Consider the following 17,941-nt stretch of genomic DNA (forward strand, 5'->3'; position numbering starts at 1 on the left):
AATGAGAATTGAGCCATCCTGGGTGTTTTGGGCTATTGATAAAGGGTATTGATAAAGGCTTTGACCTGAGCTAATGAAGAATGAGTAGGCAGAGGCAATCGATGGCCAAAGTGGATCCATTTAAAAATATTGACTCACTGTGTGGAAACATTTGGGGTGGTGAGACCTGCAGAGAGCAGGCTCTGAGGGGTTACTCCCATGGGGGGAAGAGATGGTGGAGTTCACCATGGAACACAGGAGAGAAAACACGTGGAATTAGGGAGGAGCTGATGAAAACACCTGAGACTGGTAAGGAGCTGCTAGGAACACCTGAAATTAATGAGGATTTAGTGAAAACACCTGAAATTAGTGAGTATTTAGTGAAAACACCTGGACTTAGGGGGGAGCTGATTAAAAACACCTGAAACTGGTAAGGAGCTGCTGGGAACACCTGAAATTAATGAGGATTTAGTGAAAACACCTGAAATTAGGGAGGAGCTGATAAAAACCACCTGAAAATGGTGAGGAGCTGCTGGAACACCTGAAATTAATGAGGAGCTGATAAAAAACACCTGAAATTAGTGAGGAGCTGATAAAAACACCTGAACTTATGAGGAGCTGATAAAAACAGCTGAAATTAGTGAGCAGCTGATAAAAACACCTGAAACTGGTGAGGAACTGCTGGGAACACCTGAAACTGGTGATGAGCTGATTAAAACACCTGAAATTAGTGAGGAGCTGATAAAAACACCTGAAATGATGAGGAGCTGCTGGACTAGATGGTTCCAGACCTTTCAGTGGTGCCCCAGGACAAGCAGCAATGGCCGTACACTAAAACACAAATTGCACCTGAACATGGGGAAGAACTTTTTTACACTGAGGGTGGCAGAGCACTGGAACAGCTGCCCAGGGAGGTCACAGAGCTTCTCTCTGGAGATATTCCAAAGGCACCTGGATGTGTCCCTGTGTCACAGCTCTGGGGGACCCTGCCTCCAGCAGGAATCCGTCTCCTTTTGTCCTTCTCGGGCCAGCCCTGGGTTCCCAGGTCAGGAGGTGTTTGTGGCACTGGGTGGATGTTCCTGGGGCTGGCTGCTGGCCCTGACAGCCTCTGGGAGCCATCAGCATGCAGAGCCAGGGTGAGAGGCAAACAAGGGCATTGTCCTGATAGCCCTCAGCCAGAGCCCAGCGTGACAGTGTCTATTAATACCCCGGTGTCACCCTGCAGAACAGCTGACCCAGGGGACAGCAAATGCCACACAGATAGCCAGGGCCTGCTGGTGATCATGTGAGGAGCAAACAAGATAAGGAGAGGACAACAAAAGCCTCGTGTCAAAGCCTCCTGCGCTGAGCTCTCAGCCAGAACAGTTGGGCTGTGCCTTGTGCCAAGGTGCTGCTGTGTTTGGGCAAGGGGGGCTGTGCAGGGCTCAGGGCAGGAGGGAGGGGAGCAGTGTGTGCCAGCCTGGGGAGCTGGGCAGGGCTCACCCTGCTCAGGTCAGAGATTTATTGCTGCTCACAACACACCCATGATGGCTTTGTGCTGTGCTCTTGCAAGGGATGCTCTCTGGGATTGCACCTAAACCCAGCAGTGCTTCTCTGAGCGCTAACTCACCACTCAAAACACAAATTCTGGCTAGATTTGTACCTGCAGTGAGCAAAGGCATGATGAACCCCAACCCTTTTCCAAGAGGGGGGAGCAAAAAGCCACTGAGACAGCCTGAGAATGTAACCATGGCCACACTGGTGGCTCTGGTCCCCTGTGACTGTCCTGGGGTGGCAGAGAGGCAGCAGTGCCACCTCAGGCACACGTGCTGAGGGCAGCTCTGATACAGCAAAGCTCCCTCCAGCAGCAAGACCTGAAAGCTGGGTGCCTCTAAAACACCCAGAGCTGGCCTAACTCCTAAAGCACAGCAAATCTGCAAGTAGAAAACACAGCCCAGCCTCTGATTGAGTGGAATGGCTGAGTTAATAAACCCTGGTGCTTCATCCCAGCAGAGCCCCTGCAGAGCTCCTTGCCACAATCATCTCAATGGATCCCTGCTCCTGAACCTCTTCCCAGCTCAATGGGGCCATTGAAGCCCAGAATAGCTGGACTGCCTGCGCTGCATCCTCTCAAGAGGATGAGACTGTTGCTGCAGTCTAAGAAAGAAAAATCACTCAGCACAAATCAGCTCTTTTAAAACCACTGATTAAATAGATATTCACAAGGCAGAGCACAATGGTTTGGATGGAGCCATTGCAACCCATTACACAGCTCCTCACTCATGCCCAGGAGAGCTCTTCCTTTGCTTCTCTAATAACAGGAGAGAAAAAGAAGCCACAGGAAAGATATTAAACTGCATAAAAATAGGTGACAGGCAAATTTACAAACTCGGAGAAGCAGAGAGAGACAGGATTTGGGCTGGCAGTGCTGCTGGGAGCCTGGAGCCCTGCAGCACCAGCCCAAGAAACTCCAGCTCTCCTGAAGGGAGGATGGAACTCCAGAGTTTCTTGAAGGGTGACATGAGGGGCTGGTCAATACTCAGAAACTCCATCTCTGATTCTGGAAAGATCCAAGGAGCTGCTGCAGAGCTGGAGCCCCTCTGGAGCCAGGCTGGGACACCTGGGGGTGCTCACCTGGAGAGGAGAAGGATCCAGGCAGAGCTCAGAGCCCCTGCCAGGGCCTGAAGGGGCTCCAGGAGAGCTGGAGAGGGACTGGGGACAAGGCCTGGAGGGACAGCACACAGGGAATGGGTCCCACTGCCAGAGGGCAGGGCTGGATGGGAGATTGGGAATTGGGAATTGTTCCCTGGCAGGGTGGGCAGGGGCTGGGATGGAATTCCCAGATTTGCTGTGGCTGCCCCTGGATCCCTGGCAGTGCCCAAGGCCAGGCTGGACACTGGGGCTGGGAGCACCTGGGACAGTGGGAGGTGTCCCTGCCCAGGGCACAGGGGACAGGATGATTCCACGGAATGTTCCCCCTGCCTGTGGACCCCTGCAGCCCCAGCCTGGATGAAGAACTGACCTTTGTCAGCCTCACACAATTCCTCCTCCACAGCTGCTGTGCTGCCCGGTCAGATCTCACGCAAGGTGACAATTTCTTAGAGCTTTGACAATTTCCTGTGTCTCCTCAGGAAAACATGGCTGGGGTTTTTTTTCTGCCAGAACCCACTTTTTAACACTCTTAATCTGAAATAAACCCATCATATTCCATCTGTCATCAGCTGGGCTTTCATTCCTGGAGTTAAACTGGTCTGGGAGAGCAGCAGTGAGGGCAGAGTTTAATGGAATAATTCTTACACTGCACAATTTGGACGCAGCAAAGCAAAAGGGGGTCAGCTTGTTCTTCCAGCCTCCACTCCAAACAATTTAATGTCTTTATGGATGAAAAATGTCAGAGCTTTTTGTGATCTGAGGGAAACTGGGACATTCAATACAGCCCCACTTCAAGCCTTCACTCACACACCTCAATTCCTTCGGCCAATAGTTATTCTCTGGATTTTCCAGAGTTCTTTTATGCACTTAAATGGAGAGATACAGACAGAGCCTCTCCTTCAGTGCCACTGTGCCCCAGTAAATCTCTGTCCTCGGGAGTGTCCCTGAGTGCCAACAGCTGGGATCCAGCTGCTCCCTCTGGTTCCAGGGTCCCCCAGCCCTGCCGAGGTGGTTCCAGGGACTGGAGAATTTATCCAGCACCAGGACTGAGGTGGGATCACACAGAACCAGGGAGTCGCGTCTGCTCCTCACTCGGGGCCACCAGGGAAGGTTTGTTCAGGAGAACAGGAAGATTTTGGTCCCAAAAGCAGTCTCAGACCAAACGGAGTCGCCCACGGAGCCTCTCTGTGGGCTCAGCCTTTCCCTGCCCCGCTTTGCCGGGCTCGGCTCAGCCTTTTCCCTGCCCCGCTTTGCCGGGCTCGGCTCAGCCTTTCCCTGCCCCGCTTTGCCGGGCTCGGCTCAGCCTTTCCCTGCCCCGCTTTGCCGGGCTCGGCTCAGCCTTTCCTGCCCCGCTTTGCCAGGCTCGGCTCAGCTTTTCCTGCCCCGCTTTGCCGGGCTCAGCTCAGCCTTTCCCAAGCCCGGGATTTTCCCTGAGTCAGCCCGGCCGTGAAATCATTCCCGATGCCTGTGATGTGACCGGCCCCGATGCCGCGGGGCTCTGGGGAGCCGGGAAGCGCTGACGTGCGGGAATTCTGCTTTAGCTCACACAGGGATGAGCTGTAAGAAATTCCTGCCTGCCTTCAGGGTAGAGTTTGTTCAGGCTCAGCCTGCCCCGTTCGCATTCCCTAATCCCACCCAGCCCGAGGCTCAGCCAAGGCCAAGGAATGTTCCAGGGGTCCTGGAGCTGGGCACAGGTGGGCAGGGACACTGAGCCACTGATCCCACGGCTGGCAGAAGGGACTTGCAGAGGAAATGGTTCCCAAAAAACAGGAGCGGGGACCAGGGACTCTGAGACCATCAGAAATGGGATGGCTCCTTCCTTACCCACCTGGGATATTGGGAACGTTTCTTCATGGAAAGGTTCTCCAGCCCTGGCACAGCTGCCCAGGGCAGGGTGGAGTCCCCATGCCTGGAGGGATTTAAAATCCCTGTGGATATGGCATTGGGGACATGGGGCAAGGTTGGACTCGATGGTCTGAGAGGGCTTTTCCAACCTAAACCACTCCACGATCCTACACGATCTTGGGGAAAAAATAATTCTGATTTGAAAGAGCCAATAGGAGTTTGAGTGAGGCACCTGAGACAGACCCATTCCACCACCACCTTCAGATTTTGAATTAATCTCTCCTTCCAAACTCATTGCCAAACCATCTTTAAATGTCTCTTCCTAAGGGAGTGATAAAAATTGACCAGCAAAATCAAAACAGAGCATAGAATAAAGATTAGAGCCAAATTATCCACGATCAGTGTAAGAATAATAGACTTCCCTGGGATAGCTGGGCACTGAAATGTGATTTAGAGCTTTCCAAGAGCTCTGCCAGCTCACCCTATGTGTGACTTTTGGAACACTCAGGCTGTGATCAGTTTACAGCACAGTGCTGAGATTATAAATCCAAGGGTGTGGCCTTTAGCTCTTTTATTGGGGATTAAAACTAAGAAATATTTATCCAACCCCCTCAGCAAAGCCTGTCAGGAGCCAGATGCCCAGTTCCCGGCTTTCAGCTCTCCTGGATGCCACAGAGCAGGATCCTGATCCTGATCCTGATTCCCCTGAGCATGGGGCGCAGGATCTGCTTCCCAGAGGGCTGGAAAGGGACACTCTGGGCTGGGAATGCTGCTCCAGAGCTCCGGGGGCCGTGGGTGGCACCAGGAGCACCCCCAGCTCCTGCTCCTGGAGCCTCAGAGGGTTTCACACCCACTTCCCTCTCTGTTTTAGGAGAAAGGGGTTGTCAGTAATCTCCTGTCCCTTCTGGGATGAGCAGGCACGGGCAGTGCTGGCTGCTCATGGGAGCCAGGAGAGCTGGGGGAGGGCAGCACTCCCTCCCTCCCTCCCTCCCTCCCCACAGAGCCCTGGATCTCCTCACCCCTCTCTGGGATGAGCCAGCGCTTGGGAGGCATGAGGACAACTCCAACAGCTCCAGATCCAGCCCTTCTCCCACCCAGCAAGCCGGGAACTCCCACATGGAATTCCCCTCCTGCCAGCTTCCAAGGCCAGATGATTTCATCCCAAACATTTGTTTATCAACTTCCAAACCAGTAAAGGAGGAGTGAAACTGTTTCACAAAAAAAAAAAAAAAAAGGTGAAGTTTGTGCAAAGCCATCCCTGCTAAAGCCAAACAACACAAACATAAACAAGGAAGATTGAATCTCTCCCTTCTTCTCACATTAGGTCATTCCCAGGATTTCATTTGAAAATCCAGGAGTGTGCTGCGAAGATTTTGTAATTACAAACCAATAAGAGAAACCATCCAGGAGGAATAATTACATAATTCCTAGCTGAACTGGCTGCTCAGAAGAATTCACAGCCTGGAAGAGCTGTAATAAATAGCTCCTCATCTCCTGGCTGCTGCTGCAGCTGATGAGTCACGGCTGTTCCCGGGATGGATCCCAGAATATCCCGCTCCTGTGTGTGCTGCATGGACAATCAGCCAGCAGGGAACAGCTCTGGGGCAGCACTGATGTGGCCCTGCCATGCAAACACAACTGGGCAGTGTTTTACTGCCTGTGGGGAATGGGAATGTTTCACTGGAATTCAGGGAATGGGGCACGCTCGGCCTGGAGGGCTCTGCTGCCATCCCGAGGATAGGCACGGCCTAAACTGACCCCAGGGGCTTTCAGGGAATGATTCCCAATCCCACACTTCTGTCCTGGCAGCAGAGGAGATCCTCCTGCAGTAAAACTATATAGAGAGAAAAACAGCCATGGAATCAGGAAAACATAAGGGAACAGGTCCAGGGATGGGACACAGGGAACCCAACAGGAAGAGACTGTGGAGGCTGGGAGAGCTGGGAATGCCCAGCCTGGAGAGGAGAAGGATCCAGGCAGAGCTCAGAGCCCCTGCCAGGGCCTGAAGGGGCTCCAGGAGAGCTGGACAGGGACTGGGGACAAGGCCTGGAGGGACAGCACACAGGGAATGGCTGTAAACTGAAAATGGGTAGATTGAGATGGGATATTGGGAAGGAATTCCTGGCTGGGAGGGTGGGCAGGCCCTGGAATAGAATTCCCAGATTTGCTGTGGCTGCCCCTGGATCCCTGGCAGTGCCCAAGGCCAGGCTGGATGGGTTTGGAGCAGCCTGGGACAGTGGGAGGGGTCCCTGCCCAGGGTGTCCCTCCATCAGGGGCGGAACTGAGGGATTTTTAAGGTCCCTTCCAACCCAAACCAGTCTGGGATTCTATGATAATGCACAGGGCTTCTATTCATGCCAGAAGGAAGCCTGGGATGTTCCCAGTGTTCTTTGCAGTGAGTGTGTTGGGAGGTGAAGGCAGCAGCTGCACTTTGAGATGTGCATAAACACCAGGAGATGAAAGAGCAGAACCTGTTTGGAAATGAGGTTGTGACGTCAGATGGGGAAAGGCCTTTCCCAGCCCTGTCACTCTGTCAGTCTCACCCATTTGGGGATATGTCCTACAATTCCCAAAGAATCTTCATATTCCCTGAGAGTGGCAAACACACCTTGGTGTGGCACTGGAGGCCAGAGAACACATGCAGGTACCTAACAGCTAATTACACAGGTATAGGGATTTTAATTGCACTATGGATCCTGGAATGGTTTGGGATGGGAGAGACCTTAAAAATCATCCCAGTGCCACCTCTGCCATGGCAGGGACACCTCCCACTGTCCCAGGTGCTCCCAGCCCCAGTGTCCAGCCTGGCCTTGGGCACTGCCAGGGATCCAGGGGCAGCCACAGCAAATCTGGGAATTCCAGCCCAGCCCCTGCCCACCCTCACTGGGAACAATTCCCAATTCCCAGTCTCCCATCCATGCCTGCCCTCTGGCAGTGGGAGCCATTCCCTGTGTGCTGTCCCTCCATCCCTTGTCCCCAGTCCCTCTGCAGCTCTCCTGGAGCCCCTTCAGGCCCTGGCAGGGGCTCTGAGCTCTGCCTGGATCCTTCTCCTCTCCAGGTGAGCACCCCCAGGTGTCCCAGCCTGGCTCCAGAGGGGCTCCAGCCCTGCAGCAGCTCCGGGGCCTCCTCTGAGCTCTCTCCAGGGCTGGGGCAGCTCTGCAGGTGGGGCCTCACCTGGGAGGGCTCCTGCAGGTGTCCCCAGCCCTGCCTCGTGCTGGATCTGCCTCGTTTGCTGCTTCCAGCCCCGAGCTCCTGAGCTGCTCTGCCTTCCCAGGAAAGACGTCAGTGCTGCCCTAGATACCGAGGCTGCTGCTCCACACGGCCCTGCCCAGACTTCCACTTTATCTCTCACGTTATTCCCAGCACTTCTGGCTTCATCCTCACTTCACCTTTCCCGCTACCCACGTCCAGCCCTTCCCTGCTCCCTCTCCTTCTCCAACACGCAGCAAACCAAGTGTTTATGTCTCATTTCTCCAACCTTCCCACCCCAGGAATCCCCCTCATCCTCCTGCAGATTGGAATCCCTCCCAGCTGGGTGATCCCAGCTCCTGGAGCTCCTCTCCTGGTGGGATCCCATGGATGCTGTTCTGCTGGGATCCCATAGATGCTGTTCTGGTGGGATCCCATGGATGCTGTCCTGGTGGGATCCCATAGATGCTGTCCTGGTGGGATCCCATGCATGCCTGTCCTGGTGGGATCCCATGGATGCCATTCCTGGTGGGATCCTATGGATGCTGTCCTGGTGGGACCCCATGGATGCTGTTCTGGTGGGATCCCATGGATGCTGTTCTGGTGGGATCCCATGGATGCCTGTCCTGGTGGGATCCCATAGATGCTGTTCTGGTGGGATCCCATGGATGCCTGTCCTGGTGGGACCCCATGGATGCTGTTCTGGTGGGATCCCATGGATGCCTGTCCTGGTGGGATCCCATGGATGCCCCTCATGGATTGCCCACTCCCATCCTCAGCTCCAGCCCCAGCTGCCCTGATGGGAGCCTCAAGCTGAGAGCTCCAAGTTTATTTTGTGCTCTCCTAAAAGCCATAAAAACCCTGTCAGTCACAGGCAGCTCCTGCCCCATTCCCTGCCTCCCAGGAAGGATCCCACCCATCCCAGCTGCTGTGCTTGGCTCCTGCTGGGGCTTCCCAAACCCCTGGAATCCAAAAGCTCCAGATTCCCCTTGGAATTTGCTGCTTCCAGTGGGGAAAATCTGCTTTTCTGGCAGCTATCCATGGCAAAGGTTAATCCTGTGGGAGCAAGAATCCCCAGCACTACCTGGGCATCTTTGCCAGCCATGTTTGCTTTTCCCAGTCCTTTGTTTTTTCTGTATTCCTACCCAAAAAAAACACCAAATAATGCAATAACTCCAGGAGTTTATATCATCAACCCATCATCTTTCATCCATGGCTCCTAACAATATTTTAGAAAGGAATCCAACCCTTTGGATTAATTCACCTCACTCCCATTTCACCAGCAAACCTACACCTATGGCCTCCATCTCAGAAAACAGGGAGAAACATGGGGCTGGAATATCCTGGAGCTTGCAGGGAACACAGAGCCTCATTTCCTCACACTGAGTGGGAGCACAGGGACATGGAAGGGAATTGCCCTAATCCCAAATCCCACATTTCCCATTTGTATTACAACCCCAGATTTCCTGCTGATATCCAATCCAGGCAAACCTAAACAGGCAGAAAATGAAATGTGGGAATGTTCCATCAGAAAAGTGGGAATTTTCATGAAGTTTCTGTGGTAACCACCACAGAATTAGGTTTAGTCTTGCTGTTGCTCATTACCGGAATTGTTCAAGTTTATTTGGAATTAACATGGAAATACAAACACCTGAGGGAGCACAGCAAAAACTCCCTAAAACTTCCCACTGCAATCCCAGGGATGATGCCAGAGCCAGGCCAAGCTCTCCCTGCTTGGGATGGAATCTGCCTGGAAAGGTCCTGGAGAAACAGAGTTAATTTCAGTAATAAACCCAGGAACTGATTTTGGGACAAACCCTGGAGCTGATTTGAGATAAACTTGGTAGCTGATTCAGGATAAACCCAGGAGCTGATTTTGGGATGAACCCAGGAGCTGATTTGGGATAAAGCCAGGAGCTGATTTTGGGATAAACCCAAGAGCTGATTTGGGATCAACCCAGGAGCCGATTTGGGATCAACCCAGGAGCCGATTTGGGATAAACCCAGGAGCTGATTTTAGGATAAACCTTGGATCTGATTTGGGATAAACCTGGGAGCTGACTTCAGGAATAAACCCAAGAGCTGATTTGGGATAAACCCAGGAGCCGATTTGGGATAAACCCGGGAGCTGTTTCGGGACAAACCTGGGATCTGATTTGGGATAAACCCGCGGTGAAGCCGCAGTGCCCCAGCCCCAGGTGCCCTTTCCAAGCCCAGCAGCCCCCAGGCTCTGGTTTATTTTGTTTTCTCTCTCCAAAGGCTCCATTTCCCACTGGCAGGAGAGCCCAGGGTTGGCCAGGAGCAGCCTCTTCCCAAGGACCCACCCGTGGGTGCTCAGGGATGCTCCTTTGGAAGGGAATCCAATTCCCACTCCCGTGCCCCGTGGGGGCCGAGGAGATGCTGCCCTGCGCTCAGAAAGGTCGGATGTGCTGGGACAATCCCTGAAAAGCCCCGGGATGTGTGGGATGAGGGCTCCCGGCAGGAATCCATCAGCTCGGTGTCACGGGCTGCTTCCCGCCGAGCTGCTCTGCAGCATTCCCACACTGAGACAATTAACACGTTTTTCCCAGGCTCTTCCTTCCAACAAAAAGCTAAAAAAAGCGAAACTGCTCTGAAAGGCTCGCAGGCATTTTCTGCCCTAGAATTTAGAGTTACATAAAAAAAAAATGAGACTTATAAATAAGAGTTTACATTAAAAAAGCAACAAAAGCACTCAAGTAATTGGGGCTGGGGAGAAGCAGACCCTATAAAATGATGAATAGACCCTATAAAATGATTATTAAACCCCTTTTTAAGCCAAGCAATAATTTCGCCACTTGGAAATTTGCTTTTTTCTCCCGGAAAAAACCGAAAACTCCAGCATGAAGGAGCAGCGTTAGCACTTTAACGCATCCCTCATGTGGCTGTTGTTAATTGTGCCGGACCCAGGCGATCCCCTGGGCGCCGGGGAGGTTTTTTGGGAGCAGCCCGGGGCTGGAGCGCAGCCAGGGCAGGGCTGGGATGTGCGGATGCTCCCATTCCGCCGCTCCATTGACGTCAGCGGGAGCTTTCAAAGCAGCCCCGCACGTCTGAACTGGGCGAGGAAAGGCTGAAAAACCTGGCGGCTCCTCCAGCAGCCGCGCAACGAGGGGTTTGTCTCCCTCCCGAACCTTTCGCTGGGTTGTTTGCCTTTCTTCACACCCTTCATCGGGTTTTTGAATCAATCAAAACACGAATAAAATGAGCAGCGAGGGTCAGCCCAGCTGCCTCAGCCTCAGCTCCTGGGATCGGAGGATTTTCAAGGCTCTTTCCAGCCCACACCAGGCTGGGATTCTGTGATAAAGTGAACCACGACAATGCAAGGGCTGTGAAGGACACTTTGAGTGCTTCCAGAGGGGATGGAATGGCTCGTTGCACTGGAGCTCACATGGTTTAGGGAATGCTTTTCCAGCCCTCATTAAAAAAGCATTTCATAGCGCACGGAATGAAGGTGCTCTGAGGTACAAGCTGGGCTCGACCCTCTGGGTCACTTCCAGCTCAGGACATTCTGTGATTCCAGGATTCTGTGATTCCCTGATTCCATCACTCCATCATTCCATGATTCCATGATTCTATATTCCACGTTTCCACCATTCTAAGCTCCAGAATCTTTCTTTCTGCAGTGGCTGCCCTCAGCATGAGCAGCAAAGACGTTCCCTGTCTGGTCCCAGAGCTCAATCCCTCTGCCAGAGCCCCCAGTTCCCAGGGCAGAGGGATGATGCTGATGATGCTGATGATGCTGATGATGCTGATGATGCTGATGATGCTGATGATGCTGATGGGTTTAGGGATGCAGTTTGGAGGGAAAGCTTTTTAATCACACCTTTGAGAAGTCCTGAGGAGGCTCCTGTGGACGCCAGGACAGGGAAAAGCACTGGAAAATCCTTTGTTTAGTTCTTAGGATTAAACTTGGGCTGAGCTTTGGCCCTGGGGAGCAGAGGGAATTCCCAACATCCACCTGCCCTGCTCTCTGTTGGGAAGGGAACTCGGACACAGGGGGCACCTGGATTTATCCTGTGCAGAAGAACTCGAGCACAGTGCCTGGGAATGTGGCCCAGCCCTGGAAAAACTCTTCCATTGTTCCCACCTTCCAAGGGGATAAATTGCAGGGGCCTGGCCCAGCTGCTCTCAGGATGGCAGAGCTGCAAACCACAAGCTGTGGGGCTGTGTTAAACAGAACAATTCACTGAACTTTGGGATTCTTTGTGAGTGACAAACTCCAGGTCAGCAGGTAGCCCAAATTTCCCTTATTAAATTTCACTTCTTTCTGCTGGAAAGAAGAAAAGAAACTCCTTTTGCATCGTGGTGCTCACTGAGTGCCTGAGATTGGCTAATCTGCCAGGGAATTGGAGCTAAAAGAAATCCATATCCCAGTTATTAGCCCCTGGAGAAGAGGGTTAGGAAAGAAATCCTGATCAGGCTTTCAGAACAGGAATCTCATTCCTAAGCCTGCTAAGATGTGAGAGTGAAAAAAGCCCCAGAACTTCTTAGAAATGCTGAGAGCTGAGCTTGCATTCACAGGATCCTGGAATGGTTCAGGCTGGAAAAGGCCTCAAGGATCATCCCAGTGCCACCCCTGCCATGGCAGGGACACCTCCCACTGTCCCAGGTGCTCCCATTCCCAATGCCCAGCCTGGCCTTGGGCACTGCCAGGGATCCAGGGGCAGCCACAGCAAATCTGGGAATTCCATCCCAGCCCCTGCCCACCCTGCCAGGGAACAATTCCCAATTCCCAATCTCCCATCCAGCCCTGCCCTCTGGCAGTGGGAGCCATTCCCTGTGTGCTGTCCCTCCATCCCTTGTCCCCAGTCCCTGTCCAGCTCTCCTGGAGCCCCTTCAGGCCCTGGCAGGGGCTCTGAGCTCTGCCTGGATCCTTCTCCTCTCCAGGTGAGCACCCCCAGGTGTCCCAGCCTGGCTCCAGCCCTGCAGCAGCTCCAGGGGCTCCTCTGGGGTTGTTCCAGCAGCTCCAATTCCTCCTGGAGTCACAGAAACCCAGGAAAGTCATCCTGGGTTTTCCTGCTCCTCCCTGGCTGTCACCCCTCCCAAGGGATGCACACTGAGGACACCAGAGCAGGCTGGGGAGCAGCTCCTCCACCCCGAGGGGTCTCTGCAGCCAAGGGGGACTTGGACTGAGCCCCTTGGACAAGGCAAGGAGCAGGAGGAGGAGGAGGAATAGCCTGGAAAAGCAGCTCTGTGAGCATGGCAGGCACAGATGTCCAGGAACTCATCCGTAAAGTTTCCCATCCCAATGAAGCTACCCAGATTCCTTCCCTGGAAGTGAAGGTAAGGAATGGAAATATGGAAATGCAAATACGTCAGGAGCAGCCTCTCACTCTCATCTCCTGCCTTTCAAAAGCAGCGGGAAAACACAGCCAGGAACAACTTGAAAAGACCCAGCCTGAGGAGAAGGGAAAGGTCACTAAATACCAATGATTAAACACCAGCCCCTTGCTCCCCAGAGCCCCTCCACACCCAGCTCCCCCCCAGCCAAACGCTGCCAATTAAATCCCATCAGTGGCTCCCAGCTCCCTTCCAGGCAGGCATTGTCTCTGCTGCAGACACAGCGAGCTCTTTGTGCTTCCTCCAGGCTCTTGTGAGAGCAGGAGGAATATTTGGCCTCTCCTGTTCTAAATTGTGCCTACAGATTTCAGAGTTCTGTCTCTCAAATCTACCTGCTGCATATAAATCATCGCTTTGTTGGAAATCCTGCCTATTTATAGGAGGCTGCGGAATTAATCCGTCAGGAGAACCAAAATGGTTTAAGATCCAGCTGAAATCCATGGAAATAAGGTGGCTGGAAGGTTTAACCCACAGATCTGGGGAGTGTTAATTCCCAGAGCAAACCTTGAGTATTTTGAAAGTCAATACAAAAATCGAAGTGAAATTTGCCCACAAAATGAGGGGGAAATCGGGCTCTGCTCCCAGGGAGCAGTGACAGGACAACAGGAGACAGCTTCAAGTTGTCCCAGAGGAGGTTTAGATTGGATATTTGGGAAAATTTCTTCCTTGCCAGCCCTGGCACAGCTGCCCAGAGCAGGGGTGGAGTCCCCATCCCTGGAGGGATTTAAAAGCCCTGTGGATGTGGCACCTGGGGACACGGGTGGCCTTGGCAGTGCTGGGGGACTCGGTGGTCTCAGGGGGCTTTTCCAACCTCAGTAACTCCATGATTATGGTACCACATTATGGAAAACCCCTCCAGCCTCACATCCAAGTGCCACGGCTCAGCCTGAACCAGGGAGCAGAGGGAGCCAAGGTCAGGGTGACTCCTGGTCCCGTGGTTATCACTGCACTGATAAATCTGTTTATATCCCAACACAAAGATAGTCCTGCCACTCCAGCTGCTATCAGGGAGCTGGGGCCTCTCCAAGATTTCTGAGCTGTCAGAAATCCTGGGATGTGATCCCACCACTTCACCTCAGGACAGAGTTTCTGCTCCCCCCCCCGCCCAACCTCAGCCTCTGCAGCTCAGTGTCAGGCCTGAGTTTGGGGCCATCCCTGTGAGCAACCACAAATTCCCACATTGCTCCAGAGGAACTGCTGTGCTGCTGCAATCCCAGCTTCCACTTCCCCAAAATGAGTTCCAAGCCCCATTCCCACACTGAGCACAGAGCAGAGCCCTCCCCTGTGCAGCCCAAAGCCACAGTGACCGAGGCCCCACACTGGCCACGAGGGGATGGAGGCCAGCAGCTCCTCTCCGGGACTGGGGGAGAACCTGGAAGATAAAGGTCATCCATGGAATCATGGAAAGGTTTGGGAGACTGACAGTTCATCCCATCCCACCCCTGCCATGGGCAGGACTCCTTCCCCCAGGCCAGGATGAAGATCCAGTTCAAAATTTCCTTTGGGATGATGGAACAGAGGAGGGAGAAGCTCCAAAGAAGCCCAAAACATTTTATTCCAGAGGAAAGGAATCCCTGAAGACATTTTCACCGGGAACTAATGAGTCTCACCCCCTGTGTGGGCTCTGAACAGCAACCAGGAGCTTACACAGGCCTGGCTTAGCAAGGCTCAGTCTGACTCAAGCTAGGCCAGCACTGGTGAAGAACTGGCTTTGTTTTCACCTGGGCACAGCTGAAGGGAATTTTCTTGGGATAGCTTTAACCCTTCCTTCACAAATCCACACGCTGCCAAGGCTCCCTTTGAGCTGCACAGTTTCCATCAGCTGAACCCTCCCTGGCTGGTCCCACGGCTCTGATCTGTCCCAGCCCCATCCCTGACCATCTCCGCCGGTGGCACTCGGGGCTGCTCAGGGTTTGTTTCAGCTCCTACAGCTGAAATGATTTCTGTTCTCCTGCAGCCCCAGAAATGGGGTTTTCCTTTCTCCAAAGGAAATGCTTTCTTCCATCACTTCCTGAGCTCTTTGGGCATTGATTTTGTCCATAATTAATGCACAGCATCTCTCCCCTTCCCTTCGTTTGTAAATCTGGCAAATAAATTAACACTTCCCACCCAATATTCCTCTTTCTTGGCTTACTGGGGCTCGTCCTCAGGAGGAACTTTCCAAACCAAATCAACAACTGCCCCTGCTAAACTTCAAGGGGAAGCCATGGGAAAAATCCCAAGATTGGTTGGGTTAGATTGGGTGTCAGGAAGAAATGTTGGGAAGGAATTCCTCCCTGTGAGGCCCTGGAATGGATTTCCCAGAGCAGCTGTGGATCCCTGGAAGTGTCCCAGGCCAGCTTGGAGCAGCCTGGGATGGTGGAAGGTGTCCCTGGATGGAATGAGATGATCTCCAACTCAATCCATTCCAGGATTCCATAATTTTAATACAGGCCCTGCATTCTTCCTGCTCTCCAAGCATTCCCCTTCCTGTTCTCTTATCCTGGAACTGCACACGAGAGGAGCAGGATGTGCTCTGGAGAAGCCAACCCCATCCCTCCCCAGCACCATTCCAAGGCTCAGAGCCTTGGATATTTCTATGTATTTGTTTCTATTTTATTTATATCTTTATAGATCAGGGGATATTTTAATTCCTATACACAGATATTGACCTGTAGGTTGATCCCAGAGCCACGGTTAAACGAATAAAAACCGTAATGAGATTACAGAGAATAAATTCTGTGTAAACCCAGAATATTTGTGTGTAGGTGAGATCACAGAATGCAGGATTTGAAGACGCAGAACATAAAATTATCTCTAGATTCCCACAGATTCCATAGACTATCCACCCTGGAAGACCACATGGATCACACCAGCCAAAGACTCCAGCCCTGAACTCCACCAGCGGATCTTTGCCTACAAAATGAGGTTTTGGAGGTTTTTGGGTGTCCCAGCCCCAAGCTGGGAAATGCCTCTGGGATTCCCCTGGGCTCTCCCTGTCCCCCTGCCCTGGCCCAGCAGAGGCAGCAGCAGCTGCTCCATCTGCTCATTAAAATGCAACAGGGAGAAGGTGCCGAGGTGGCACCATGGAATCGCTCCAGCAAAGGATGTTTTAGGGACTCATTAATTTTTAAAGGAAAATTGAGGTTCATAAACACCTGAGAAGGAAAATAAACCAGGACAACGGGAAATTTTCCATCCTTTCCCCGCCCTGTCCCCACAGTCGCCGCTCGGAGGTGTCGCGAGGGCGCCTCGGTTCAAACTCTCAGCAGGGAAGATCAGAGAAGGAAATATTCAGCAAACCCACAGCTCCAGGAACCCCCTTATCCATGTTCCCATCCAGGAGCTGCTTCTCAGCCAGGAAATATCCTGATTTCCAAGCTTTTGTGCCCATCAGAAGTGCTGTGATCCGGACAAACCCATGGCATACTCACCAAATCCACGAATGGCGGCGATTGGGTAAAATATTAATATTTAACATCTTCCCAGCTGATCCTTCTCCTCTCTCATCCAAAAAGAGTCAGGACATGTCCTGCCAATTCCCAACTTGGGTCCCTCTGGAGTTGGCTCAGTGGCACGGAGATGTTTCCAGGAGTTTTTATTCTTTGGGATTACATGGCAACTCCCCTTGCAGGTGGATGCCACTTTCCAGAGGAATGCAAATGCCTTGGCAAGCAAAAAGTGGGGGTGCCTGTGGAGCAGCCTCTATGGACTCCCAAATTTCTTCATTTCTAGCAGAAGAAAGAAAAAATAAATCTATTTCTGGCACCCCCCCCTTTGACTGCAGCTTCCTGCTCTCATTTGTAAAATCCCTTCCAACGATCCTGAGACAGCGGGGGGGAAAAAACCTTTTCCAAGCTGCAGCAACATCCCCTTTTTGCTGTTCCTCCTTTCCAGGTCACATCCCTCCTTCCTCCGGAGCCGAGGCAAAGTTTTGTGACGCTGCAGAAGCCCCGCCGGCGGGTCCCTCCCGCGGAGCATCCGCCGGGATGAGCTCGGGGCTGCAGCAGGGACGCAGCTCCAGCCGCGGGGTTACGGGGCGGGCTCGGGTGGCAAAAGGCCCGGAACGTCCATCCCGCCCGGCAGGAACGGCAGGAGAGCCGCCGGCTCCCTGCCAGGGGTCACCGCCAGCGGAGAGGGGAGTGCCCCGCGCTGCTGTCACTCTCTGTCCCCGCTGTCACCCGGGCGCGGGGCTGCGCCGCCCAGCCCCGTCCATCCCCATCCAGGTGCCGCTCCTGCGGGAAAAGCCCGGCGCCGGGACCGCGCCAGCCGCAGCCTCGCCCCGCGCGGCGCCGCCGGATTTCTGAGCGCGTGTGTGCCTCTCTGCATAAAATGGAATTTTACAAGATTTACAAGATCTAAATCCCGCCGCTCCACATCAAACCCGACGCGGCTCCCTGGTGCAGCGAGACGTCAGGGGTGGGTGGGAGATGGGGCCGCATCCGCCCGGGAGCGGCTCCCGAAATTCCGGCCCCCCCCGCGCCCCCGCCGGAGCCGGGAGGGGACCCGGGGACAAAGGGAGGGCTGGGAGAGCCGGGGATGGAGGGATGGAGGGATGGAGGGATGGATGGATGGGAAGGAAACCGCGCTGGATCGGGAATGCTGGCAGGGCTCTGCCCCACCCGCACCTTGCGGGGGTGACAAAGGGGACCCGATGGCGCCTCCTCCCCTCGGGAAGGACAAAGTTCGGCGGCACCGGACGCGCAGCAGGCACCGGAACATTTTCCCTTCCCCGGGTTCGTTCGTTCGGTTGTTTGTTTGTTTGTTTGTTTGTTTGTTTGTTTGTTTTCCCCCCGAAGTCTCCAAACGTTTCACCTTGACAACCACGGGAAGGGATTTTATCCATCAGTTGGAATCGAAGGTGTCGGGAAAGAGGGATAAAGGGCATTTGTACAGGTGATGGATTTGTACAGGTGATGGAAAAATGGGATTTTATAGGTGATGGATAAATGGATTTCTA

The 17,941-nt window shown here is 53.3% G+C and overlaps 1 protein-coding gene across 3 annotated transcripts in view; it reads right to left on the bottom strand.

Annotated features, from left to right (window-relative positions):
- PDE4B (phosphodiesterase 4B) overlaps nt 1-17,941 on the bottom strand; it is a 171,585-nt gene that overhangs the window by 69,007 nt on the left and 84,637 nt on the right. The window contains exon 1 of one of the 3 annotated variants that reach the window (XM_030953135.1): nt 16,416-17,033. The exons of the other annotated variants lie outside the window; for them this stretch is intronic. Coding sequence (XP_030808995.1) covers nt 16,416-16,462 — 47 coding nt within the window. The 5' untranslated portion in view covers nt 16,463-17,033. Of the gene's footprint in view, nt 1-16,415; nt 17,034-17,941 lie in introns of those variants that run through there. 3 annotated transcript variants of the gene reach the window in all.

This window comes from Camarhynchus parvulus, chromosome 8, assembly GCF_901933205.1.
Source record: "Camarhynchus parvulus chromosome 8, STF_HiC, whole genome shotgun sequence".
Taxonomy (NCBI): Eukaryota; Metazoa; Chordata; class Aves; order Passeriformes; family Thraupidae; genus Camarhynchus; species Camarhynchus parvulus.